General features: G+C 40.8%; 1 protein-coding gene across 12 annotated transcripts in view; it reads right to left on the reverse strand.

Annotated features, from left to right (window-relative positions):
• KIF21A (kinesin family member 21A) overlaps positions 1 to 27,386 on the reverse strand; it is a 177,671-nt gene that overhangs the window by 20,968 nt on the left and 129,317 nt on the right. For 4 of the 12 annotated variants that reach the window (XM_074942433.1, XM_074942432.1, XM_074942436.1 and 1 more), the window contains 7 exons: positions 18,292 to 18,352; positions 18,014 to 18,068; positions 15,744 to 15,961; positions 9,693 to 9,803; positions 9,027 to 9,155; positions 7,307 to 7,345; positions 4,421 to 4,557 (listed from right to left, as the gene is read on the reverse strand). In XM_074942433.1, the coding sequence (XP_074798534.1) occupies positions 4,421 to 4,557; positions 7,307 to 7,345; positions 9,027 to 9,155; positions 9,693 to 9,803; positions 15,744 to 15,961; positions 18,014 to 18,068; positions 18,292 to 18,352 (750 nt within the window). The remainder of the gene's footprint in view (positions 1 to 4,420; positions 4,558 to 7,306; positions 7,346 to 9,026; positions 9,156 to 9,692; positions 9,804 to 15,743; positions 15,962 to 18,013; positions 18,069 to 18,291; positions 18,353 to 27,386) is intronic. The other 8 variants (XM_074942435.1, XM_074942437.1, XM_074942443.1 and 5 more) reach the window with 4 other exon arrangements.

Below are 27,386 nucleotides of genomic sequence, written 5' to 3' on the forward strand. Positions count from 1 at the left end.
AGCCACTGCACCCCAGAGGATTGCCCATGCAACAGAAGGCTGGCATTCAATATGTTTTGAACTGTGCTGTGGCCTTGTCCTTCCCGCCTCCCCTCATCCCTTCCCTCCCGGGCTTCCCTCCTCATCCACCCCTCCCAGGCTACCTTGAGAGTTTTCCCCCTATTTGTGTGATGAATTAATAAAGAATGCATGATTTTGAAAAAATAATGACTTTATTGCCTCTGAAAGCGGTGATCAAAGGGGGAGGTTGATTGACTTACAGGGGGCGGGTTTTCATCAAGGAGAAACAAACAGAACTGTCACACCGTAGCCTGACCAGTCATGAAACTGGTTTTCAAAGCTTCTCTGATGTGCAGGGCCCCCAGCTTTGCTCTTCTAATCACCCTGGGGTCTGGCTGCGCATAATAGACCGCCAGGCGATTTGCCTCAACCTCCCACCCCACCACAAATGTCTCCCCCTTACTCTCATAGATATTGTGGAGCACATAGCAAGCAGCAATAACAATGGGAATATTGGTTTCGCTGAGGTCTAACCTAGTCAGTAAACTGCGCCAGAGAGCTTTTAAATGTCCAAAGGCACATTCTACCACCATTCTGCACTTGCTCAGCCTATAGTTGAACTGCTCCTGACTACTGTCCAGGGTGCCTGTGTATGGCTTCATGAGCCATGGCATTAAGGGGTAGGCTGGGTCCCCAAGGATAACTATAGGCATTTCAACATCCCCATCGGTAATTTTCTGGTCTGGGATGCAAGTTCCTTCCTGCAGCTGTTCAAACAGATCAGAGTTCCTGAAGATGCGAGCGTCATGCACCTTTCCCGGCCATCCCATATTGATGTCGGTGAAACATCCCTTGTGATCTGCCAGTGCTTGCAGCACCATTGAAAAGTACCCCTTGCGGTTTATGTACTGGCTGCCAAGGTGGTCCGGTCCCAAGATAGGGATATGTGTTCCGTCTATTGCCCCACTGCAGTCAGGGAACCCCACTGCAGCAAAGCCATCCACTATGACTTGCACATTTCCCAGAGTCACTACCCTTGGATAGCAGCAGCTCAGTGATTGCGTTGGCTACTTGGATCACAGCAGCCCCCACAGTAGATTTGCCCACTCCAAATTGATTCCCAACTGACCGGTAGCTGTCTGGCATTGCAAGCTTCCAGAGGGCTATCGCCACTCGCTTCTCAACTGTGAGGGCTGCTCTCATCTTGGTATTCTTACGCTTCAGGGCAGGGGAAAGCAAGTCACAAAGTTCCATGAAAGTGCCCTTACACATGCGAAAGTTTCACAGCCACTGGGAATCATCCCAGACCTCCAACACTATGCGCTCCCACCAGTCTGTGCTTGTTTCCCGGGCCCAGAATCGGTGTTCCATGGCAGGAACCTGCCTCATTACCACATGATGTCCAAACTGCCAGGGCCCATGTCTTGAGAGAAGTCTGTGTCCATGTCCTCATCACTATCGTGATCGCACTGTCGTCGCCTCCTCATCTGCTTTTGCAGGATCTGCACATACTGCAGGATAATACGTGAGGTGTTTGAAATGCTCACAACAGCAGCGGTGAGTTGAGCGGGTTCCATGCTTGCTGTGGTATGGCGTCTGCAGGAGAGCAGAATTGCAACGGAAGCGGTGGATGACGACGGATGCCACGAGAATAGATATTTATACAGAACGACAAGAGGGCCTGCGAGGTGGAATCATAGCACCAGGAGAGCAGAGTTACAGTGGAAGCGGTGGATGACTATGACTGCTAGCAGTCCTACTGCACGGTCTGCTGACAGCAGTATGGCGTTTGTGTGGAAAAAAGGCGTGAAACGATTGTCTGCCGTTGCTTTCATGGAGGGAGGGGCGACTGACAACATGTACCCAAGACCATCCGCGACAATGTTTTTGTCCCATCAGGCATTGGGAGGTCAACCCAGAATTCCAATGGGCAGCAGAGACTGCGGGAACTGTGGAATAGCTACTCACAGTGCAACGCTCCGAAAGTTGACGCCAGCCACGGTAGTGAGGACGCACTCTGCCGACTTAATGCGTTTAGTGTGGACATATGCAATCGACTGTATAAAATCGATTTCTAAAAATCGACTTCTATAAGATCGACCTAATTTCGTAGTGTAGACGTACCCTAAGTAGGCCACTGCCTTCTACATTAACTGCAATTTCCAAAGAGTTTCAAACACATATTAAGTAAATAAAAAACTATGCCATTTTGCAGCTTTATCAGGTTTCCCCCCACTAATATTTACCTTTCTTAAACAAATACTTTGGAAACTAGCAAGTTGCAAGAAAAGCAAAAATTTACCCCACCTGCCACTGTGCTTCTTAGTTCCAAAATTTTAGGATGCTTTGAAAACTTTTTAAAGACCACAAATCTAAATGTAAAACACTAATTTAAAATACCTTTTGTCACATAACTACTAAAATTGAAATCTCACTGCAATTCAACTGAGCAAAAACATTTTTAATCATATCATCATAGTGAAAATATCCGCAAATACAACAAAAGGCAGCACACAGAAGGTACACATTTCTTCCTGCCATCACTTATGCACGTGCAAAAATTAGCAGAGCACATCCCCTGTAAACTTATAAAAATATTACATTTTTAACAAGAACATGAACAATTATATAATTTCCCACAAATGTAAACAGGAAAAATAATAAACAAAATAAAATTAGAAAATGTTGGCAGCGTTTGACTTCTACTAGCTTTTCAGCCATCCAGGATATAACTCAATACTGGTAAGAACAGTCAGTGATACTATGTGCCACCAACAGAAATAATCAGAATAGGCTGCACCAGATTACTCGAATATCATCTACAGGGAGACCCCTACTTAGACGGTGTTTTCTAGAAATGAATGTAAGGGTAAATGGGGGAGGCACTGAAATCTTGGTATTTATTATTTAATGAAGAGGGGGGTTTTTTCCTACCACTAAGCTATACCTCATGCCCTGCAGCTACTCCAATTCACTTGGGCCCCATCCTAGAAGGAGAACCACGTGGGCTGTCAATGGGGCTCTGAGTGGAAGCAGAGGTCCACACATGTCATTCTGCATGCCTGTTAGAGGCCTTGAAATGCCTATCCTACATCTTTGGCTGCATGGATATTACAGCTGCAGAGCTTTTTACTAGCTACCTCACAAAGATATTCAGGAAGCACTCCAGAAAGAACGAATATAGAGTAAATGGGAAAGAAATATCTTTTTCTAAATTCATTTGTGTATCTGCAACCAAAATCAAGCAATTAGGATGGAGGGTCACTTGTAGGCTTCAATACTGCAAACGTTTCTGCACATGGTTAAGTCTAAGCACTTGTGTACCCTAGCTGAAATTAATACAACTGCTTACATGTATAAACTATTTGCAGTGTCAGGGCCCTAGTTTTTCTGGTATGTTACTGTAGTCAGTGGATAACTTTAATCTATTTCTTTACAGGAGTATGAAGACCACCAAGTGGACATACACTTCCAAGTTCGTTGCTGGGCAGACTCTTATGCAAATTCCACTCTTGCAATAGTGCATATATTTTCTCTTGGCTATAGCAGTTGGATTGCCTTGTAGGTTCTGGGGCCTATACATTTTGTAGGAGGAGTTTAAAAGAAAAGTTCCTATAAAATCTATAGGACATATAAACTGTATCATTATTAAAGGAAGCGAATCAGGTCAAAGTTCACTCAAAGTACAGTTAGTTTCCCACCCCTTTAAATAATATTTTCAAAATCTAACACCAATAGAAATGTTTCTAGGTTTTTTTTCTTTAATAGAATGCATTTTAAAAACAAAAATATTCCTTCTATGTTTCAAACCCAAATGTTGCAGCAGCGAGCTAGTGCATGAGAAGTTGAAAGTGAAACTGAGCAGTAAAATTGATTACTATGTTTTCAATGTTCAGGCTGAGAGAAATGCAAAAGTGAAGAGTAAGTTAGATATTAAAAATTATTTATTTTAATAACATGGGGTTAATTGTAACAGACAAAAAATATTTTAAAACATATTATTTTTAACCTGACAATGGCATTTTAAGAGTTAAAGGAATGATCCAAAATACCTCAGCCAGATTATGAAACCAATAGGGAGCTGATCTGCACAGTATTTTTCCAGACTGGGGAAGTTTACTGGGAGGGGAAAATGGTCTGGTGGCCAGAGCCTAAGACTGGAATTCAGAAGAACAGATGTTTTTTAAGATGCTATTTTAGAAGTTAATTTTCCAATTAAAAGGAACTCACAGATGGTATACATGAGGAACAAACATTAGTTAATCAAATCAAGCTTATTATGCTCTAAAAATGGATCTTTCACAGCATTCTACCCTAAAACCTTGCATTTCTGTCACTGGCCACCGATAAGGAATTTCAAAATATATTGTTTTTTTCAAAGCAGTTTCAGTAGGCAACAAATACATGAAGCCTCCCCAACCTTTAGATCCAGTGAACAGAAGATCATCAGTAGAATCAACACAAAGCACAGCCTTGGTATGCCCTTCCGCTATATGGATACACTGAAGTGGTGAAGATCTGATGCATTTTGAAGCAGGGAATGGGTTGATTATGCCCCTAGAAAAAAAAGGAAATACGGGTTAGATATGACAATGTAAATCACTTTTTTCCACAGCTCTCTGTGATCCAGTATTTATTTTTCCTGCATTATTTCCTATAGCCTTACATATAAAAATGAAGTTGCAGGCATGTAGGGAAATATGTTAATATCATTCACTTACATATTTTGACATAGGACAATTGAATTTGTCTTCTATAAATTCTGCATTTATTTTTATTATTCGGCTTTATCAAGTGTTAGTGTTGTGCTATCAATTAAATGAAGCCATATCTAATTCAAAAGATATGACATCTGATACTCCAGCATAGGAGAGAGAGTGGTTGGGGAAGAAGAGAGCCAGTTACAGCTCTCTGATTCTCAGGGTCCCCCCAGCAAGATTTAGAGCTGCATTTAGGCTGCCTGAATATGTGCCACTGAGGCAGGGTCCTTAGTGCACCCGATGTGATTGGAGGGCTCGCATAACAGAGTTCCACCATGCTGCGAAAGAGAAACTGGGCTGTGGCACAGATTCCTCACCAGAGAGTTCCCCTACACCAGAGGGAACGCTGCGCATGTGTATCTAGATTACCTGAATGGCACAAAGAGGTTATAATCCAGCCTGAGAATCTGGCCTCAAGTATTTTATCATTAAACGATCATTATTAGCTGCCTAAACCCTCGGTCCTGCAACTGCATGTCCTTGTGGAACCCCAGTAACTTCAACAGGGCTCTGTGACAGTGCTAGGGTCTGTCCACACAGTATCAGATCATACTACCATTTTCAAGGATTACACGCACCACCCTGGGAAATATGAATTGCCACATTGTAATAAAACCATCATCCTACTTTGTCCAATATCCAATGCCAGATGTTTTAGAGGAAGGCATATAATTCCACAATGCTGTTCATTAAGCAATGGTCTGCCACGGGGAGAAACTTCTTACTGATCCCAGATGGTGGGTAGTTTATGTATTGCAGCCTTTGTAATGTTATCCTGTCATGTTACTGCAGAGGCTATTTTTATTCATATAAATTCTTATTCATGTCTAATATTTTACTAATATACTTGCCTCACTCATCCCCTGTGACACATTATGTAAAAAGGTATTTCCCTTTATCTGTATTAAATTTGCAGAATTATAATTTCATAGAATGTTCTCTGGGTCAGATATTATAGAATCATAGAAATGTAGGAGAAGTCATCAAGTCCAGCCCCTTGTGCTGTGGCAGGACCAACAATCCCTGACACGTTTGTCCAACCTGTTTTTTAAAGCGTTCAATGGTGGGGATTCCACAGCCTCCCTTGGAAGCTTATTCCAGACCTTTACTACCTTCATAATCAAAGTTTTTCCAAAGATCTAACCCAAATCTCCCTTGCTGCAGAGTAAGGCCATTACTTCTCGTTCTACCTTTAGTGGACATGGAGAACAATTCATCACTGTCCTCTTTTATAAAAGTCCTTTACATATTTTGAAGACTTATCAAGTCCCCCCTCAATCTTCTTTTCTCAAGACAAAACATGCACAGTTGTTTTTTAAACTTTCCTCCTAGGTCTCGTTTTCTAAACCTTTTATCATTTTTGTTGCTATCCTCTGAACTCTCTCCAACTTCTCCACATCTTTCCTGAAGTGTGGTGCACAGAACTGGACACAGTGCTCCAGTTCAGGGCTCACGTCACATTTACTGCTCTCCTCCCACCCATCAAGCCAGTAACACTGTCAAAGAAGGAAATTAGGTTGGTTTGGCATAATTTGTTCTTGACAAATCCATGTTAGCTATTCCTTATATCCCTATTATCCTCCAAGTGCTTATTCCAGTATCTTTCCAGGTATAGAAGTAAGGGCAATTGGTCTATAATTCCCCAAGTCCTCTTTGTTTTCCTTTTAAAAGATAGGTACTATGTTTGCCCTTATAGCAAAGAGTATAGATATGACCAATAAAACTTCTCTATGGCTTTCAATATCTTATATACCTCTAACTCTTCTGCTTTCCAAACTAAACAGACCTAATGTTTTAAAGGCAGCATGATTCAGCAGATCATACCACTGTCAGAGCCAGGAGACCCACAATTTACTCCTATGTCTGCCTCTGATTTGTAACCTTGGGCAATTCATTCAACATCTTTGCACCTCAGGGACATTTATCTACCTTTGCAACAGCGCTTTGAGATTTATGGATGAAAAATGCTGTAAATGCTATTACCACCAACACTATACGGTTATTAGCCTTTTCACTGCCTCTCTCTGGATACGTTCTGTAGTTTTTATACAGAGTGGCCACATTACAAGTCACAGCTGTTTCTTCTCAGAACCCTGTTCCATGTTTCTGGATCAAACAAGGGTGGAAATATGTTGAGCTATAACATTCTTCCATCTCTTAATCAATTTTGAGTATTGGCAGTAAGACAGTAGATACCACGGACTAACATACACTGGAATATAACTTTTAGCTAATAAGCTAAAACCTAAAAAAAAGTTTGCCACTGATATTTTTTTTAAACATGCTTGATTAAAAAAACCAAAACCCTAAGAAACAATTGACCTCCGATTTTCTCTAAAAAACAAAAAGGACATGCTGGACAAAATAAAACAAATATTTTTAATTTCTTGCAAAAAAGGAATAAATGAAAAGGTACACAGCATACATGTATTGTGGGAGGTATCAAAAAAGAGCATGCAGCAAAAATGAGATTACTTAATAACCGGAGTAAAGGCATTAAGAACATCAACAAGAGGCCAGAAGGATGGAAAAGAGAAAGAGAGTACCTGTGTACCTCCGACAGAGAGGAATCACTTTCATCAGACCTATAATGAACAGTGGTAGGAGATTGCGAGGAGAAAGAATACAGGTATCAGCAGGGTAAAGTCTCCATATGAGAAGAACAAACAACAGCATGGCTGACTCAGAAATGCAGTGCACATTTACTTACTGCACATAGCATTGCTTCTTAGTTTATGCTTTACATCAGGTACAACATTGGGGATGAACATTAAAATGGCTCTCTCGGGGTAAGTTAAATTCACGAAGTGTTTCATATCAAGAAGCTGAAGAATACTGTGTAGCCACTTCCTATTTCCCCAATACAGTATTTCTTATAGAAGTAGGCAGTGAAGAAAAATGAGATGGATACAATTTGACCCTGCATGTGATACTAATTCTACCAAATATTTAAAGAGAAAAATCTAAACCTGTCAGTGTCTGTTTAGTATAGAAACACACTTAAAAATTTTGCAGATTGCTTACATTCTTAAATATAAAATGTCAAGATGATTCAGTCTTTATTGAACCAAGCTCAGCAGTTTGCAAATGATCAGACAAGTTCAAAATCCTTCACTTTCTGACCCCCAAAATGTTTTAGAACCGCCTCCCTCCAAACCCAAGATCTATATCTGCAGTATGCCTTAAAATAATAAAAGGATACTATGTCCTTCATTTTTAATGCAAATCAAACATGTTCAGTAATTCGAGTTTGATTTCATAGTCAGATAATAGAAAATACAAAGAGTCATGGTTACTACAGCTCAAAGTAAAAAAAGAAGCCTCTGATAATATTATATCAGGTTAGTGATAAGATACTCAGATAACTTAGTTGGGATTAGGGAGTTACAAGCAGTTTTAAACTACTGAAAGCCTTGCAAGCAACTACTTGGTGTGCTGTGACTCTACAAGTCACTGAAACCCCAAAGTTAAATAGAAATAACGTTAAAAAAAAAGGATTAAAGCAATCCCTCAAAATGCTACAATCAAAATCAAAGGTTGATTCTCCATTGTTGAGGTAGAGTTAATAAGCACCATGTGGCAGTACTGTCAGTCCTGAAATCTTGAAATGAAGATTCTGGCTCAACTCAATGCGATCACTAGTTTTAATCAGATTTTTAGCAAAGGAGATATCTTCAGTGTCAAGAAACTAGTTCTATTTCTTCAAAATAATTCTCCAAATTGCCTCAACGGAATGCAGTCCATTAAATAATTAGGATTATTGCTAAACTGCTGCACTATAGCTATTCCAGCAAATCACCTACAGGGGCTACTTTGGAGAGCTCTCTCAGCCATGCTAAAAGAGTAGCTGAATAATTATCAGAAGCACTATTTCCTAAATTGTTAACTAAATCCTAATTTCAAATATAAACATATATAGTCACACACACACACAAACACACAAACACACACTTACAAATTCTATAGCTCTTTCAAGCATTTTGACTCATGTTAAAGGAAAATAGTAAGTACAGGAAATAAGCTATAAAATAGGGAATAAGGTTCAGCAGGAAATTGATTTTCTTCAATTTTGGCAATATGTGAAAAACATTTCCAGAAAAGTTTTAAACTCCCTTTTAGAAAGTTCATGAAATGTAGCAATAGTATCTCTCTCTCTCTCTCTCTCTCACAGGAAAAGCCAAGGCATTTAATGGACTGCTACATTGATGACTTGAGTATGCTTTGCAACTTGCTGGTAGGGGTCTGAAGCTTCCCTTTGTGACTTACTTATCCTGCTGAACTGATGTGTTTCCCTGAGAAACAGTAAGACGACTAAAAACATTCATTTCATTACGGGGCCGGCTTGGTGGGGAAGAAGGAGGTGACAGACTAGCCTCTGAGGTTCCAGAATCTGAGCTATAAGAAAAAAAGAACATCTTCTTTAAAAGATTATGACATGTTAGAGAGGTTAAATGAAACATGCCTCAAACAATGTATTAGATTCTATTTTCCTAAACAAGAAATGCAGTTTACATGCACTACCGGAGAATGTAACCACCATACAGCTACAAAACTGTTGCTGGCCACAAGATGGCATGAAATTCAATCAGTTTACTTTAAATAGTGAAAGCCCTATGCAGAAAAAATTGGCATATGTAAAATGAAGGAGTTCTTCAAATGTAGCTTTTCTCAGACATTTAAGACTTTTTAAAAAATAAATCATTTGCAAATACTCAAGAGGACTCTCTCTCAGAGTGCTGACACCAAGTTGCATGAATATAGAAGAATACCATTATAAAACAAACACAGGAACCTAATAGTGGATAATAATTTCACAGCCACCATTAAAAATTTAACCTAGAATGAAAAAAAATGTTACATAAATCTATTCTTCAAGAATATTTTCCAAAAGCTTAATAGCTTAAAGGGGGGAAAAAACCCCAAAATTCTTACTGTTTATGTTCTTTCGCCTTTGGCTTTTCTGTTGCTTTCTCATACGCCTTTTTCTTTGTTAAAGGTGAAGGTTCAGATATTTTCTTTTCCATCAGAGATGACTGTTTAGAGCTAAGGTAACAGGGAAGATTATCTTATCTTTCAGTATTTGTTAAAATATTCATGCTGCAGTTCTACCACTCAGAGTTAGTCTCAATATAGAATTTGTTAGATCTCATGATATTTTTATTTATCATCATCATTGGTTCATGGACATCCAACAGCTCTTGAGTTTCACTGGCTCCACTCTTTAAATTTGTTCTTAAAAGCCTCATATTTCAATACCAATATAATATATGCCCATTTTATTTTTTTTTAAAAAAAGAATTCCAAAATACATCATGGGCCAGAGATCAGAGACATTTATAGCAGTACATTGACATTATCAATAAAATAAATTAACTGAAGTAATTTTAATAGCTGGAGCAGAGGTGTCAAGCTCAATCAATAGGGAACAAGGAATTCTAATTTTAGTTATGATCGGTGGGTGGGCAGGAGCATAAATTTTGAACTTCATCCTCCCTCCCATCCACAGCAGAACACCCACTGATGTTAGTGGAATGCTTGCACAAAAAGGTCAAGGATGGAATCTGGCTTATGCATGGTATCTAAACTATTCATTACTATTATTTAGTAACAGGTTTCAGAGTGGTAGCCATGTTACTCTGTAACAGCAAAAAGAACAAGGCGTACTTGTGGCACCTTAGAGACTAACAAATTTATTTGAACATAAGCTTTCGTGGGCTAAAACCCACTTCATTGGATGCATAGAATGGAAAATACAGTAGGAAGACACACACACACACACACAGAGAACATGAAAAAATGGGTGTTGCCATACCCATTATAATGAGAGTGATCAGTTAAGGTGAGCTATTATCAGCAGGAGAGAAAAACCTTTTGTAGTGATAATCAGGATGGCCCATTTCCAACAGTTGACAAGAAGGTGTGAGTAACAGTAGGGGGAAAAAATAAGCATGGGGAAATAGTTTTACTTTGTGTAATGACACATCCACTCCCAGACTTTATTCAAGCCTAAGTTAATGGTGTCCAGTTTGCAAATTAATTCCAATTCAGCAGTCTCTCGTTGGAGTCTGTTTTTGAGGTTTTTTTGTTGTAGTATTGCGACTTTTAGGTCTGTAATTGAATGACCAGAGAGACTGAAGTGTTCTCCGACTGGTTTTTCAATGTTATAATTCTTGACGTCTGATTTTTGTCCATTTATTCTTTTACTTAGAGACTGTCCGGTTTGGCCAATGTACATGGCAGAGGGGCATTGCTGGCACATGATGGCATATATCACATTGGTAGATGTGCAGGTGAACGAGCCTCTGATAGCGTGGCTGATGTGATTAGGCCCTATGATGGTGTCCCCTGAATAGATATGTCGACACAGTTGGCAACAGGCTTTGTTGCAAGGATAGGTTCCTGGGTTAGTGTTTTTGTTGTGTGGTTGCTGGTGAGTACTTGCTTCAGGTTGCGGGGCTGTCTGTAAGCAAGGACTGGCCTGTCTCCCAAGATCTGTGAGAGTGAGGGATCATCCTTCAGGATAGGTTGCAGATCCTTGATGATGCGTTGGAAAGGTTTTAGTTGGGGGCTGAAGGTGACGACTAGTGGCATTCTGTTACTTTCTCTGTTGGGCCTGTCCTGTAGTAGGTGACTTCTGGGTACTCTTCTGGCTCTGTCAATCAGTTTCTTCACTTCAGCAGGTGGGTATTGTAGTTGTAAGAATGCTTGATAGAGATCTTGTAGGTGTTTGTCTCTGTCTGAGGAGTTGGAGCAAATGAGGTTGTATCTTAGAGATATTTCCCCATGCTTATTTCCCTCCCCTACTGTTACTCACACCTTCTTGTCAACTGTTGGAAATGGGCCATTCTGATTATCACTACAAAAGGTTTTTTTTTCTCCTGCTGATAATAGCTCACCTTAACTGATCACTCTCATTATAGTGGGTATAGCAACACCCATTTTTTTATGTTCTCTGTGTGTGTATATATATATATCTATATCTATTATATCTATCTTCCTACTGTATTTTCCACTGCATGCAATCAATGAAGTTGGTTTTAGCCCACGAAAGTTTATGCTCAAATAAATTTGTTAGTCTCTAAGGTGGCACAAGTACTCCTCGTTCTTTTTATTATTTAGTAAGTTCTTCACTGTCATATTCAGTATCATGAAGTGAAATAATATGCTCCCTCTTTGGAGCATAGTTATTTCTGTCTTTAGTTTCTTCCCACCCTCTTCCTTCTCTGTTTCTTTCCCTGTTCCTTGTATTTGTGCCTCTCCTCCGCATTTCCTTCACTGCAGCAATTTCCAACTCTCACTCCCCAAACCTCCCTCCCAAACCCTTCCTAACCACTAAAAGGATCACCAATGCAACAATTAATGTTGACATCAAAGCGTCATTGTAACTGACCCTCCAATGAGATAAATAGGAACTGTGGAGTCCCACACTTCTCTGAGCCATTAATTCAGGCTGCTTGGAGACTCAGGAAGGTAACATTGCATTGGTTTACCCTTGGTTCGCATTTGGAAGGATTTCTGTACAATTATGAGGGCTTGAAGCTTTCAGTTTTTTTTTAAAGTCAGATGAGATTTTGTATAATCTGAGGATATGTCAGACTTATGTGGCGTGCTGGGGAGGAGCCTGTGGCACACGTAGGTACCACTGATGTAGGGTAAGATAGGAGAGAGATGCTGGAGATCAAATTTAGGCTGCGAGGTAAGAGCCTAAAATCCAGAACCACCATGGTAGCATTCTCTGAAATGCTTCTAGTTCCATGTGTAGGGCCAGTTAGACAAGCAGAACCACAAGGTCTCAATGAGTGGATGAGATGATGCTGGATGGAGGAGAGTTTTAGGTTTATTAGGAAGTGGGCAACATTTGGGGAAAGGAAGAGCCTATACAGGAAGGATACACTCCACCTAAACCACAACAGAATCAGATTGCTGGCATGTAAAGCCGACAGGTGCAGAGGAGCACACTGTTCAGACGGAGAGGTCTTGGAACAGCTAGTCCTGGAACCCACAAAGGGAGAAGCATTTAGTCCTAAATGGCACACAGGATCAGGAATTAGATAAGTTCAGGAAGGACAGGTCCATCAAGGGCTATTAGCCAAGATGGCTAAGCCTCTGACTGCCAGATGCTGTGACTGGACAACAGGGGATGGATCACTTGATAATTGCCCTTGACTGTTCATTCCCCCTGAAGCATCTGGCATTGGCCACTGTTGGAAGACAGCATATCAGGCTTGATGGACCACTGATGTGACCCAGTATGGCCATTCTTATGTTTCTTATATCTACATTGCAAAACAAGGTGTGTTTTTAACTCAAGTTAGCTCTGGTTAAAATAGCATTTTAACTTGTGTTGGCAGCTCAAGTTCAACGACAGGCTCCCCTATAGGCTTTAACTTGACCTGCAAAACTGAGTTTGTTGTGCCTTCAGTGATGTTTTAACCTGAATTAAGAACACACCTATTCTACAATGTAGACATACCCTTAAAGTTTTCAATACAGCAGACAACTATATCATGAGGGCCAGTTCTGAAATGAGGGCTTTATGCTTGACATCACTGCTGGTGTTTAATATCCAAGATCAGAATCCATTCCTATATACTTATGTCCTGCTTACACAAGAAAGCTGCACTAGTTTAACTTAGTGTGTGATTTTTAAACTGATTTAGCTAAACCACTGCAAAAGGCTGTGTGGACCCTCTCATCTTGGTTTAAACCAGGCTTATTTCAGTTCAGTTTAAGCCTATTAGGGATTAGTTTAAGATAAACTGAAATAACTCACTCAAGCTGAACTGAAAGAGTGCTCACAAAGGGGCTTGCACCCGTTTAACTAAGCCAGTTAAAAACAGATTTAAGTTAAATTGGTGTAACTTTCCAAGTAGACAAGGCCTTACCAAAACAAACAGCACCATACTGCAGACATGTGGGGTATTGCATCTAAATAATCCAATTTTAAAAGAATAGTTGGATATTTATCTATGACACTGTGGTATTAATAAGGTATTGAATTAGGGCTGGATTTTTACTCTGAAAAAATGGAAAAAGTCCATCACTTCAATGAGAGCTGGCTTGAGCTCTCAAAAGGGACTTTTTTTCAGGGAAACTGCAGGAAGTGAACATCTACAGAAAGAAATAATTTACAAGATGTTTTTGCTTTCTCCTACTATTGTAGATTATAGAGCTCTCTCTTATAGATAGTTTCCCTTGCCTACCCCACTATTATTTCAGCTCCATGACCCTACAAAGAAGTAATAACCTCCCGTTCTGCTGTGATAGGAACTATTTTGATGCAACAGAGTTGGCACTGCAACTTTACTGCAGGATCCAGTCAGAAGAACAGATGGATTATAAGAGGGAACCTTGTTTCAACAACAAATATCAGCAATAACCTGGAAGTGTAACAAGGAAAAATTTTAATAACGTAGAAAGTAAATTAATATAAGTTCTAAAGGAGGGAGAGTATTAAACAGATACCTACAATGTGGAAGTCACTAAGAACTGTTTGAGACAAAAGTTTTATAACTCATCTGCTAAAGTATGATCAATAAAATACAGAAATAAGTGAAGTCCACTCCTGAGCAGAACAATTTACTACAGAGGCCCAATGCTTCCAAAGTTTGAATTTAGATAATTTTATTTTGCCTCATTGCTAATCATTTTTCATAATGGATACAATTTAGAAGATGCAGTGAAGCAAAAAGATGATATTACCTGAACGTTGGATGCCAGGTCATAACCCTTGATGTTATTAAATCTTGGAGCTCCAACAGTCTCATCTCACACACTAAATGCTGAAACAAGCAGGTTTCTCAGCCTATCCTGATCATCATTCCCCCCTCTGCATCACCAGTAGCATTCCTTCTGAGCATATTCTACTTGTAAAAGTAATGAAGCCATCAGCATACGTTAACAATCGCTGTCAGCAGTGTTTTACTGTTTATTTCTGCCACCTCAAGCGCATGCTAGAAAAATATGAAACTTAAAACTAAAAGCAAGTGTGCACTTAACAGTGAAGGCTTCCATGAAAAAAGTAATAGTTTGAAGGGAACAGGACAGATGGGACCTGGTGAAAAATGCCTTACTTCAGCATCTATAACCTAAAGATAGCTATGGGGCTTGTCAGCTATATTTTTTCATATTATTGAATGTGGCAAGTGCATTCAGCTTACATGTGACAGAATGTGGGGTTAGTATCTAAAAAGCAAAAAGCTCCCTGCCTGTGAATGGCTGAAAACAACAGTAATTTCAGTATATAAGAAGTGAGAAAAGATTTATGTCCCCAAAATTAAAATTGTTAAATAAAATTAAGTTATTATTAAGTAATTATCAATGATTAAAAACTATTCTTCAGCTAAAGTGTACTATAGTTGGAAAGGCACCAATGGAACTCAGATGTATGTTTACAGTGTTGTTTTTTGATCATACACGATTATTAAAATAGATAAGGTTTTTATTATTTACTGTAAATTTAGACTGCTCCATTTTAAACACCGGAAACGCGGAATACATCTTAAGTCCCCCCGCCCCAAGTCATTAGGACTCTGACCTTTATTATTAACTACAAAATTTAAGTTTACATTAGGTTGCTTTGTTCTAATATGCTTTACTTTGGATTTACAATGTGTTTCTTTTTAAGGTCTTGTTGACATTTCTGAAAAGATTTTTCCCTCTAGAATTTGCATTTCACACATCACTAACAAAACAGAAGCATCCATGGTACCAAATGATTGCATCCACTATTTACAAACAAACCTAAAGTAGCTTAGCTAAAGAAAGCTACTTAAAAATGTCTCAAAATATATTAATTACAACAGCATATGTATGCTGCATGGGGTGGCTGTGGAGACAGAGGGAACAGATTTCTGAATGCTACTTAGTTAGTCTAAGATCAATTGTCCCCCTTTGTAAAATTCAAAATCAGAGATTACAAGAAATTGGCAACATGCGTTTTTCAAAAGCAAAAAGTCGTTAGTACAGCTTGGCCAAACTTACATGCTGCCTATTTTAGAAGGTAAGCCAGATGGTGGGGGAATGAGGTCCCTTTCCCTAGCAGAAGTATCACTTGTATCGGTATGCATCCCACTCTCTTGCACTTCTGCAACAGGTGTAAGAGGGCCAGGCAATATGGTGTCTGCTGCACTACTCTCAGAAGCTAAATCGCTGCTATCTGCATATAGCAATTCCATCTGAGTAGTGGTCCTCCGGCGGGCCTGGATTTAAAATAAATAAACAAACAATCAACTCTTTTTTAAACATAAGAGCATTGATAGAGTGTGTCAGTGATATATTTTTAAGTGCATTCTTAATTTTTATTGTTCAGTAGTTACACCAGTTATACTTAACTGTCAACTATCTTTGGAAACTAAATCATGGAGTTTGCTTTTAATCTTTTTAGTTGGCTTCAATGAGAGCAGTATGGGGACCTTGGTCAAGTTTCAACAGCATAAAATAGTTATTTGACATGATGACAAGTGCAGTCACCTGTCCATGTTACAAAGGGAAGGAGATGGTGTGAAATAAATAAATCTCTGTAACTGCTGCATCCTGAGCGTCCCCTGAACAACCGTGGCCAGAGGTTGCTGTGCTGAGGTACTGCCTTCATTTCCCAAATTTTCAGGGATCTCTTAATCAAATTAGCAAAACAAACTCTTCTCAAGTTCAGCAACACCCCTCTCTGAGGCTGGATTTATTAATATCAAAAATAAAAGTTCTCAAATCCCCATCAAGTACATACTCTCAGTTTTCTTGCTGGGCATCTCCCAAGCCTTTCCTTCCTGGAGCCTTTTCTCTGAAAAGTCAGGGTTTCCTGCTGGAGTCTACTTGCTCCCACTAGCCATTCCTGCCTTGGCAGATCCTTGCTGAAGTCTCTTACTCTACCTTCACTCTGGTTGTCTCTCCCTGAGCAACCCCCACTCTGCAGCTTCCTGCTGCTTTATATAGGGGAATCCCCTTCCCTGTTCCCAACTGGTTCCACTAATTAAACCCCACATCTCATCCCAAGTGAGGCAGCAGGACTAACTGTATGGGGCTGGCCAGCTCCATGCCTCCAGCCCTTAAAGAGGCAGGCCATCTCATTACAGCACCCAGTTCAACAAAGCATGTTTAATTGTAAGCACATGGTAATCCCATCCATATTTAGTAAAGCACCGAGGAATACGCTTTGTTGAAGAATGGCCTAAAAGCATAGGAAATGTTCCAATATAAAACAACAACTTTTTCTGTGCCAAATGATCACTTTGCATCTCTGACACAGAGAAGCGTTGGTGTGTGCAACATTTGGAAAGAGAAGCTGCAGCTGTTGTGCGACTGACAGCCACTATACAACGTGAACATCTTGAAGATCAGAAAAGTAAGGAGCACAAAGAATGGAGCTGTACTTCAAACTAGCTTAGACCTTAAAAAGGGCCCAGTAGTTGTGCATCTTTACTGACAACATTTGAGGAATATAACTTCTATACCGTTGTCTTCTTAAAGTTTTTAATTACCAAGAATACTAAAACTACTACACCAATTTTTATTTCTACTGTCTAAAAAAAACCTTCAGAATGTTTTAAAATGAGAAAAGGAGAAATTCTTAAAATATAGAGAACTTTTTGAAATACGTATTTCAAACTCTTTTTTTGTTCTGAGGTATTTGAGTTCATCTCAGGGAAGGAATGTCTAATTTTAAAAATGCAGCTCTAATCTGAGAAGTCACTTTATAAAAATGGTGGCTCCATGCTTATTTTGGATCAATGATTTCCAGACCAAATTTGTTCAAACTCTACCTGGCATCTGAAAGTCAGACTTGGTTCCTTTTTTCCTAATGCATCACCACTTGTAATTAAGATCCTATAGGCCAAATTATACCCTCAATAACACTTCTCCAACCACAGACTAAGGCCCTGATTCAGCAGAGCACTTAAGCAAATGTTTAACGTTAAACATGTGCTTAATTCACATTGTGCTTATGCCTCTTTGACACCATAGTTAAGTGCTGTGCTGAATTGGGGTGCTGGCAGTAGAAGAAAACATTTTTTCCCCAAAACTGAACAAATCTGATCTGGAAATTTTGAGACAAACATGAAATCCTATAATGCCACTTACAGTCACTTTACCGAGGGGAACTTGACTCCTAATTAATCTGCTTTAAAGTGAAGTGAACAACACTTCACTATGTCACAGTGTTGTTGTGAGACTTATTTCATTAATGGTTGTAGAAGAACCATACATGACTCTCAAAGAAAGTGCTTTACAAGTGTTATTACCACAGTGTGTCTTACCTTGCTTTTGGGCTTGACTTCACCACAAAGCTTCATGAGGTCTGAAGACAAGGAACTAAAAGGAGAACAGTGACACTAATTCATTTTTGCAGAACTAAAGTATTTTTTCTTTACTCCTTTGACAATTTTTTTTTGGGGCTGAATTTGTGGGTAAAATGAGAAGACACCAGTATAAAAAATATTTTCTAAGGGAGCAATAATGACTTAGTAAAAGAAAAGAAGTTGCATTTAGTTTTCTGGAAACAAGGCAAGTTATACAATTTACAGAGCTCTCTTACCTTCCTTCTGCTCCAGGGCTGTGCAGTGGGGCATCTTCATCAGTACTATCTTCTACATTTTCTAGAAAATTTTCAAAAAGATAATGTTAGAAAGCTCATGCATCACAGGTACGTGGACTGAAAGTGCTTCCTAGAAAACACTGAAACATTTAATTCATCTACATCTATCTTCCAGTGAGGAAATATATATCAAAGTGGTTATTTTCAAAAGAGTTCAAGAGACCTCACTGGCAGTTCCCATTGAAAAATCTCAGCCTAAGAGTATAGTGTCAAGAGAGCATCCCTACATTTTTTGCAGTGAAGTGTAAAAAACCAGAATGATGTACTTATACAGGAAATTATACCAATGAAATTATACCAATTATACCAATGAAGTGTAAAAAACCAGAATGATGTACTTATATGGGAAATTCGAGAAAAATGGAGGAAAGACAGAAAGAAAAGATTAATAGTGAGTAGTGTGAAATGCATTCATAACAAACATGACAGCTCTCTCTCCCCCTCTTCTTTTGGAATTATTCAGATACACGAAGGGACATTCTGATTCTGAGGTAAAATTTTTTTCCCCTATTTCTGTTAGCCAAGTGAGCTGGGGACTATTTTCTATGATTGGGTTGACAAAAGCAAGCACTTTATTAGTATACAAGCATTTACATTTTAGAAGAGTATGATACCACCCTCTAACATTGCAGAACAGCTTCCTAAAAAACTACAAACTCTATATTTAAACTAAGTGCAAAAAGAGGCTGTGCAGTAGAACTGACTCCTCTAACAAAACAGATATAAACATCTGTTCACATAAGACAACGTCAGCATGCATGTCATTCACTGTAACAGTAAATCATCAACATCAGATTAACAAATTTGCATGCAAACAATACAAGATGGTAAATTAAGTTAACCAGTCCAGTGTTTACGTACTTTTGATATTAAAAACAATGTAATTTAAAAACACAAAAACTACGAAATGTGACAAAGGAAAACAGAACTATATAATGTGTTACCTTATGCGAGAAGGCAATAGCACTTATTTGCATTTTAACTGAGTACAGTATTACTTTAGAACATTGTTTTTTAAAAAATGCAGTAGATGTAATATTTAAGTCAAGTCCCTTAATTATTCAGCACATTCAAATAATCCCATGTATTCAATATTGTTTTGCTGAAATCTAAAGTCACTTTATTACACAACAATAAAGAAAATCTATAATTTTCCTTACTTGTTTTCTTAGATATACCTTGGGATACAGGAAACCTGGATTTGAGTCCCTGCTCTGAAATAGGTACAGTAGGATAGCTCCAACAGGAGAGGATGAGAGATCTCTAAACCCCAGACTAGCCAACAGGCTGGTGGTCAGGACACTCCCCTGGGATGCGGCTGGAAGATCTGTGTTCAAGTGTCTGCTCCCAATCGGGTCCCAGATAACACACCACAAATGAGTGCCCTAACTACTCAGTGATTCTGTGGTGCGTCTCAGTCTTTCTCCCTCTAGAAATTCCATCCTTAGACCTGAGAAACTTCTTGATGAAACTTTCATCTAACCCTGTATGTTTCCCATAGTTTCAGTTTCAACAAATCAGCATTTTTTTGACAAAAAAAGTTTCATCGAAAAATTCCCTACCAGCTCTAGTATCAATGTTAAACCAAGCTTGTCTATACATTTATCCAAGTTCATACTTTTGAAAGAAGTAGGAAAGATAGCACTCATCTGAACCACACACAGTAGTGAATAAATTGGGTGAATGCAAATGCTGCCTTTTTGTACACATCAGGCTATCCACATCCAAAAATGCTTCCACAATCTCCAAAGACCTTGTCAACCTAAACCCAGGTGATGCATCTTCTACTTTTGTACTAGTTTAACAATATAACTTTAGTTATTGGATAAATATAACAATACTACACAGACAGACGAGTAACAGGAATACTACTTCAAATGTTCTCCTTTTGTTCCTCTTTAGATTTTGAGACCACATTGAGCCTTCTGTAAGTATTTCATTAATATGTGTCTGCAAAAAAGAGGAAAGACAAGACAGAAGAATACCTTTCTTTCTAGCAAGACCTCCAAAACACTGAGGATAAAATTAACATATTTCTCAGTGACTTATGGACACTAGGGCTGAATTTAACTCTGCATCCCTGCCACAAGACGCTTATAACCGAATTTTTATAGCTAACACAACAAAATAAAAGCCAGATAATCAAAAATGCTGTAGAGGGGGAAAACAGTAGAAGGTTTTGTTTGTGGACTCAATTGAGTTGTCATGTTACATTAACTCCTTTTAATGTTTGTTTTATAATCAAAGCCCACGAAGGACTTTGGGAAGCCCCTCAGTGGAGACTAGCATGTAGTACTAACCAAATGAAATGGGTTTTGAGGTAGGATTTGAAGTGAGATTGCTAGGCACAAAGGAGGGAGGCCATGACAGGTGGCATAGTGAAATCAGACGTGGAGTTCTGAGAGAGTGGAGACAACGGGAACATTAAGGTGAGCAGCCCACCAGATGGGCGGGGGAGGGGGGTGGGCGAAGAGTACCAGGAGATGAAAGCAAAGATGCACATGGACAAAGAACAGCAGAGCGTCTTGGAGGTGAGGACAAACTGTCAGAATGTAACTAGTTTGACAAGGGTACAGAGAGACATAATATTTCATTCCGAGGAAATGACACTTGCCTTGCTCCCCTCTCAAGACTGATCAGCTCATTCATGGCTGTGAGTCATACTCATGAATGGCCAGATCTCATTAACGAGAAAAACAATTCTAGTGGTGATTCAGAAATTAGTCACTCTAGCAACATTTCATGAATAGTTGCTATATTGCCAGTCTGAATGGGAAAGGGAGGGGAGAGGAGAGGTGGAAGAAAGTCCTATAATAAACAATAAAATATAGTACAAGCAGATTGTGACTTAGAAAGCTATAACAACACATCAGGAGAGTGGTGGACACACAACCCACTCTCACTTTGTACTTGTAACTCAGGATATGGTTTATTCTCTATTTATAAAATGAATTGGGCACGTCAAGCAGTGCAGCTGTCTCGTTAGTTGCCACGCAGCGTAAAACAGCACAGGATGGACCTTGTTGACCTAATTACATAATATCTATCACTGTGACCAGTGTATGTGTGCGCGTGCATACACACCTGAAGAGGAATGACTTTCTCAGCATAAGAGACAAAACCACTTTTTTTTTTTTTAAATGATGACTTTTTTTTGGTCTTTTAAAAGAAAGTTGTTTCTAAGTTTAGAAAGGTTTAATGCATTAATACATTTCCACTTTGCTTTATGCATAGGACTAATATGGATAAATGTTATTCTGAAGAAGGGAGCTGGAGTTCTATTTTGGGTTTCATCCTGCTCCTCTTGAGGTCAATGGGAATTTTACCACTGCTATCAGTGGAAGCAGGACTTTTTAGGGAAGCAAGAGCCCTAAGGCATCAGAAAATAGTGTCAGCCACCCTGTCATTCTAGACCATAATATTTTTCCCAACTGGATGCAATACTAGAAGAAGAAATTACTCGCCTTTTGCAGCAACAATGGTTCTTCAAGATGTGTCCCCCTACAGGTGCTCCACTGTAGGTGTGCTTGTGTCCCTGCACTGCTGATTGGAGAACTTCAGTAGCAGTGTTTGTTGGGCCCACGCATGCGCTGTCTCTCCTCGTGCTGCACCCTGAGGCCAGCCAGCGTGCGCGGGCTAACCCTCCTCAGTTCCTTCTCTAGTGCAGAGTCAAGACAAGAACTGTGAAATAGAGGGGAGATGGGTGGGTTGTAGAGCACCCATAGGGGGACACATCTCGAATAACCATTGTTACTGCACAAGGTGAGTAACTTCTTCGAGTAGTGTCCCTACGGGTGCTCCACTGTAGGTGACTCCCGAGCAGTACCCCTTCTGGAGGGCCAGGACTTGCATCAGTTACAGATGACAGCACAATTCGAGATCCACTTGGAAAGTCTTTGGGCTGATATTGCTGAGCCCTTGGATCTTTCCACCATGGAGAGGAAAAGCCTAGGGGACTTCCTGAAGGCCTTTGTCCTGTCCTTAGGTAGAAGGCTAGGGCTCTCCTGACATCTAGGGTAAGCAATATAGCCCTGCTTGTTGTCTCAGTTAGGGTTGGGGCAGAAGATTGGAAGATGAATCAACTGATTCATGTGAAACTGAGAGGTTACCTTAGGGATGAATTTTGGGTGTGGGCTGAGTGTAACCTTGTGTGGAAAAAATACCGTGTAAGAAGGATGCGCCATCAGAGCTGCTATCTCTCCTTTTCTCCTGGCCAAGGTAATTGCTACCAGGAAGGCCATTTTCATGGACAGGTATGTTAGCGAACAGGTGGCCATGGATTTGAAGTGGGGCCTAGTCAGTCCTTTCAGTACAAGGCTCAGGTCCCATGTGGAGTCAGAAGTCGAGGTTGAGGGAAGAGGTTTACTATGCTGTCGGGAGGTATGCACACCCCATCCTCCTTTGGGGTGGGGTGTGATCCCACTGGGGTTACGGTCTGCCAGACGGTCCTCGGGCTGAAAACAACACGGCCTAGAGGCCAGGGTCAATATGATGGCCCTTGGGGTCAGGGCTGTGTGGCCTAGCGGCCAGAGTCAATGTACCTGCCCTTAGGGTCAAGGCCATGTGGCCTATCAGCCAGAGTCAGGGAAGTGGGCCACTCCCTAGGGGTGGGTGGTGGCCATGATGGGAGACCCGGGCCCTCCCTCTCCACTGGGTCCCAGCCCAGGGCCCTGTCAGCAATGGGGTTAGTCATCACCCAGTCAGCAGGGAATCCTACCACAACATGCTGACTTTGCTCAGGTGGTAGATACCACTCCCCTTGCTTCCCTGGGCCACTTCCTACTGTGGTTACTGAGGTAGCAGTCGCTATGCCGTCAGGATCTCCGGGTTCCCTGGCTGGGTTAACGCTCTGGAACTCCAGCTCCCGGATGCTCGTTGAGGGTTGCAGGTTACCAATCTGAGCTCCGGGTCCTCGAGCTCTTGCAGTCTGCAGCTATAGCAGCTTCTGGTCTGGAGTCTCCACCAAGTGTCTTCTCTCCTTGGCGATCAGCCTAGAATGAGCTGGGCTGCTCCTTTTTATACTGTGGTAGTAGTTGGTGTATGCCAGCATGGTCTGAAGGGTGGGGCTTGCACCGCCCATAATGCAGAGTTAATCCTATCTTGCCCAGTGCGGGGTATGCATACCCCATCACATATGCCTTTGAGGAACCTTTTAGTAGTTGGATGTGACAGCACTGAGTGCTCCTCTACAGGTTGGTGAAAAACTGTAATAGCCGCTAGGTGGACCCTCGGAGAGCTTCGATATAGACCGGGCCATTTTAGGGTTAAAGCATAGTCTATATGTGGAAGAGTTGTGGATGCTGCGGAGATCTGTTGGGACACGCACCAAATCTGAAACCTGGACTATTTCTGCAGGTAAATGTGCCGTGTCGAGGACTTTCTATTGTATAACAGAATTTCTTGTACCTCTCTTGAACAGGAGCTTTCTAGGTGTTGGAACCAAACAGAAACCAAGCCTTGAGGCGGAGCATCCCCAAGTTGGGATGTAGGGTATTTCCTTTTTTCTGTGAAAGCAGGAGCGGAGTGGCTCAGAGACAGATCAGCAGACACGTTGCAAGCTGTGACAGGTAAGAGTACCAGGTCTGTCTCGGCCAAGTAGGAGCAATCAGAATGACCCAAGCTCTGTTCCTTTTTATTTTCAGCAGGATCTTCGACAGTAGGGGAAATGGAGGGACGCATAGAGAAGGTCCCTGTCCCAGGGGAGGAGGAGAGCATCACCTAAAGAGTGTCGTCCAATCCCCGCTATGGAGCAGTAGTGTGGACACTTCTTGTTCAGGTGAGTGGCGAAGATGGTGTCTCCTATCATCTAAATAGGTCGTGAAGTACGGATGGGTGTATCTTCCACTCATGATTGTGTGGAAATTTGTGATGGAGACTGTCCGCTATTGAGATTTGAGTACCCAGCAGATACACCACAGACAGTGTAACATTATGTCAGATGCACCAATTCCATAATCTCATCGCTTCTGCATATAGGGAGGGTGATCTGGCTCCCCCCTGCCGATTGATGTAGTACATACAGGCTATGTTGTCTGTCAGGATCTTTGTGTGTGATCCTGTGATCAATGGAAGGAAACGGGTGTAGGCATTCCACAAGGAGATTGATGTGGAGAGATATCTCCATGGGTGACTATTTGCCTTGTGTCGTGATGCCATTTAGGTGTGCACCCCTCCCTATGTGTGATGCATTGGTGGTGAGGAGCAATGATGGTGATGTTTGTGAGAAGGGGATCCCTTTGCAAACATTAGCTGGGTCCTTTGACCAGTTTAAGGAGTTTTTGATCCTGGTGGGTAGTGATAGGGGTTTGTCCAACCTATAATTGTTCAGTCTGCAAACCAAGCCGAACTGCATTGGGCGGCATCTTATGTGAAGCCTGGCATGAGCTATCACCGCTATGCCTGCTGCCATATGTCCAAAGAGTTGTGGGCTGCTTTGAATGGCGTCTATAAGTGTGACTAAGCATAGGGACCTGTGCTGAGGTAAGAGGGCTTTGGCCTGTAATCTGTCGAGGTCGGTCCCAGGAATTCCAGGCATTGCACGGGAGTGAGCGTTGAGTTCTGAGTGTTGATCTGTAGACCCAGTTCTGCAAACAAATATATTGAAGTGTTGGTGAATGGTGAGCCTCCTGGAGAGATCGAGCTCTGGGTAGACAATTGTCCAGGTAGAGGCAAATCTTTATCCCTTGAGAGTGTAAATGAATGGCCACCACTGAGAGAACCTTGGAAAATACTCTTGGAGCTGATGACAGCCTGAAGAGGAGCACTCTGTATTGGTAGTGGTCGTGTCCCAGAGTGAATCTGAGAAATCATCTGTGAGCCAGTAGGATTGAGATGTAAAAATAGGCACCGTAGAGGTCAAGGGCTGAAAACTAGTCTCCCTGTTCCAATGCTATAATGATCATCTTGAATTTTTGAGCCTTGACAAACTTGCTGAGAGCTCTGAGGTCTAGTATGGGTCTCCAACCTCCCTTCTTTTGGGTATTAGGAAATACCGAGCAGGGCCATCCCTACGGGTCCGGGGGGGAAGTGATGTCACTTCCGGGACTGACCGCACTGACAGGCCTACGGACCCAATGGGTATGGGCACCGAGTCATTGGCACTGAAGGACAGGAGTAAGAACTCCTCTAAAAACACACTCCCAGTACACAAGCCCACATCGGTCCTCTTGGTTCCGAGACCTCTGCACCGAGCCTCTTGAGACTGAGACTCTTGAGACTGAGAGGAACAGAAAGCCAGTACTGAAGAGGAAATGAATCAAAGATAATATCCTCCTCCTCTCCAGACGAAGCCATCATGCCTTCTCCCTCATCCTTGGCAGACGACTTTTGCTGCGATTTCTGTGAGCCATGGGTGCCAGACCGAGATGGCCTTGGTGCTGGAAGGATCAAAGATATCAAGTGAGATGGTGATTCGCGATCTTGGGGTTCACTATAGGGGCTTCCCACTCTCTTCTTAGATGATTTGAGAGAAGAGTCTGCAGCCTGCTTCTTCGACCTGCAGCCCTTAGATCTAGAAGGCTGTGGGAAAGACTCACATCTACCATGTGACTTAGGTCGGAGAGCTGCCTCCATGAAGATAATCTTCTGGCGGAGCTCCGTCTTTGCGGGATCTTGGCTGGAGTTGTTGGCAAAGACCACACTTCTGTTGTACGTGGCCTTCTCTGAGGCAGTGAATGCACTGAGAGTGTGCTTAGCCACGATCGGGATCACCTCTTTCCAAGTAAGGCATTTCTTGAAGCCCAAAGAACCAGGCATACCCAGATGGGGGAAAGGGTCCACGATAGGGGAGAAAAGGCAGGAAGAAAAAATAGACTTTTTTTTTTATTATTATTAAGGATAAAATAAAGGAAGGGGAAAAACTATAACTAGGAGACTAACTAACTATAAGTATGTAGATTAAGACGATAGTCTTAATGGACTGCTAATGCCTCCTTCTCTAGCCAGGGATGGTAGACAAGGAACTGAGGAAGGTTAGCCCGCGCACACTGGCTAGTACCGTGGCTCAGCATGAGTAGAGACAATGCGTGTGCAGGCCCAACACAGACTGCTACAGAAGTTCCTGATCAGCAGCGCAAGGATGCAAGCACACCTACAGTGTAGCACCCATAGGGACACTACTCAAAGAAGAAAAATTTTCCTCACTTGTCAGGTCTTGGGCAGATGCCTTAACCTCACCATGACTCAGTTTCCTCATTGCAAAGTGAAAATACTACAGCTAATTTACTTCACAGGAGTGTTGCAGGACAGTTCATGCTTCCAAAGTGTTCTGAGATTATCAGATGAAAGGCACTGTGCAAATACTTGCAGAATATCTCTATATCTATTTTGATTTTGAATACCCCTAAGAAGTGCCTGACTTAATTTGACAGAATAAAAATATATCCAAAGCTGAAGAAACTATAACATTGACTGCAGGTTGGAGAAATGTTATTCTAATTCAAATTGACTTAATAAGCTTACACTTATTATTGAGTATATAAAAAGTTATTAACATTAAATGATCAAGTTTCTATTTTATCCAAGCTATAACCTTTGATAACCTTTGACATCATTCCTGAATGAATACTAGCTTGATGCAACAACATATTTTGAGATGGATCTTCAGCTGATGTAAAATTATCTCAGTGCCAATGAAGCCAACAAAGCTATGATGGTTTAAACCAACAGACCTTCATAATGAATGGGGCATCTGCCTCCTTAAATGCAAAATCTTCTATGAAGTATCACTGGGTTAAATAAAACCCTACCCCTGAAAGTTATCTGACTTATATGCAAATTAGTATAAGACAGTTCAATGTGGTTAGAAACTTTGCAAAACTATATAGAAAGAATTGCAGATTTTGTGAAACCTGAGGTATTTCTGATGTATTCATAGAGAGCAACCAAAATAATGTGGTGTTTTGGAGGATTTTTTAAATTTGTATTCCCTACCTTGCTAATAATTTTAAAGTGACAAAATATATACTGAGTCCACAAAATGATTAAAATAAATTAAGTCTTGAATAAGAGTGTAAAATAGTCTGTTATACAGTGTG

Source organism: Natator depressus, chromosome 1 (assembly GCF_965152275.1).
Source record: "Natator depressus isolate rNatDep1 chromosome 1, rNatDep2.hap1, whole genome shotgun sequence".
Taxonomy (NCBI): Eukaryota; Metazoa; Chordata; order Testudines; family Cheloniidae; genus Natator; species Natator depressus.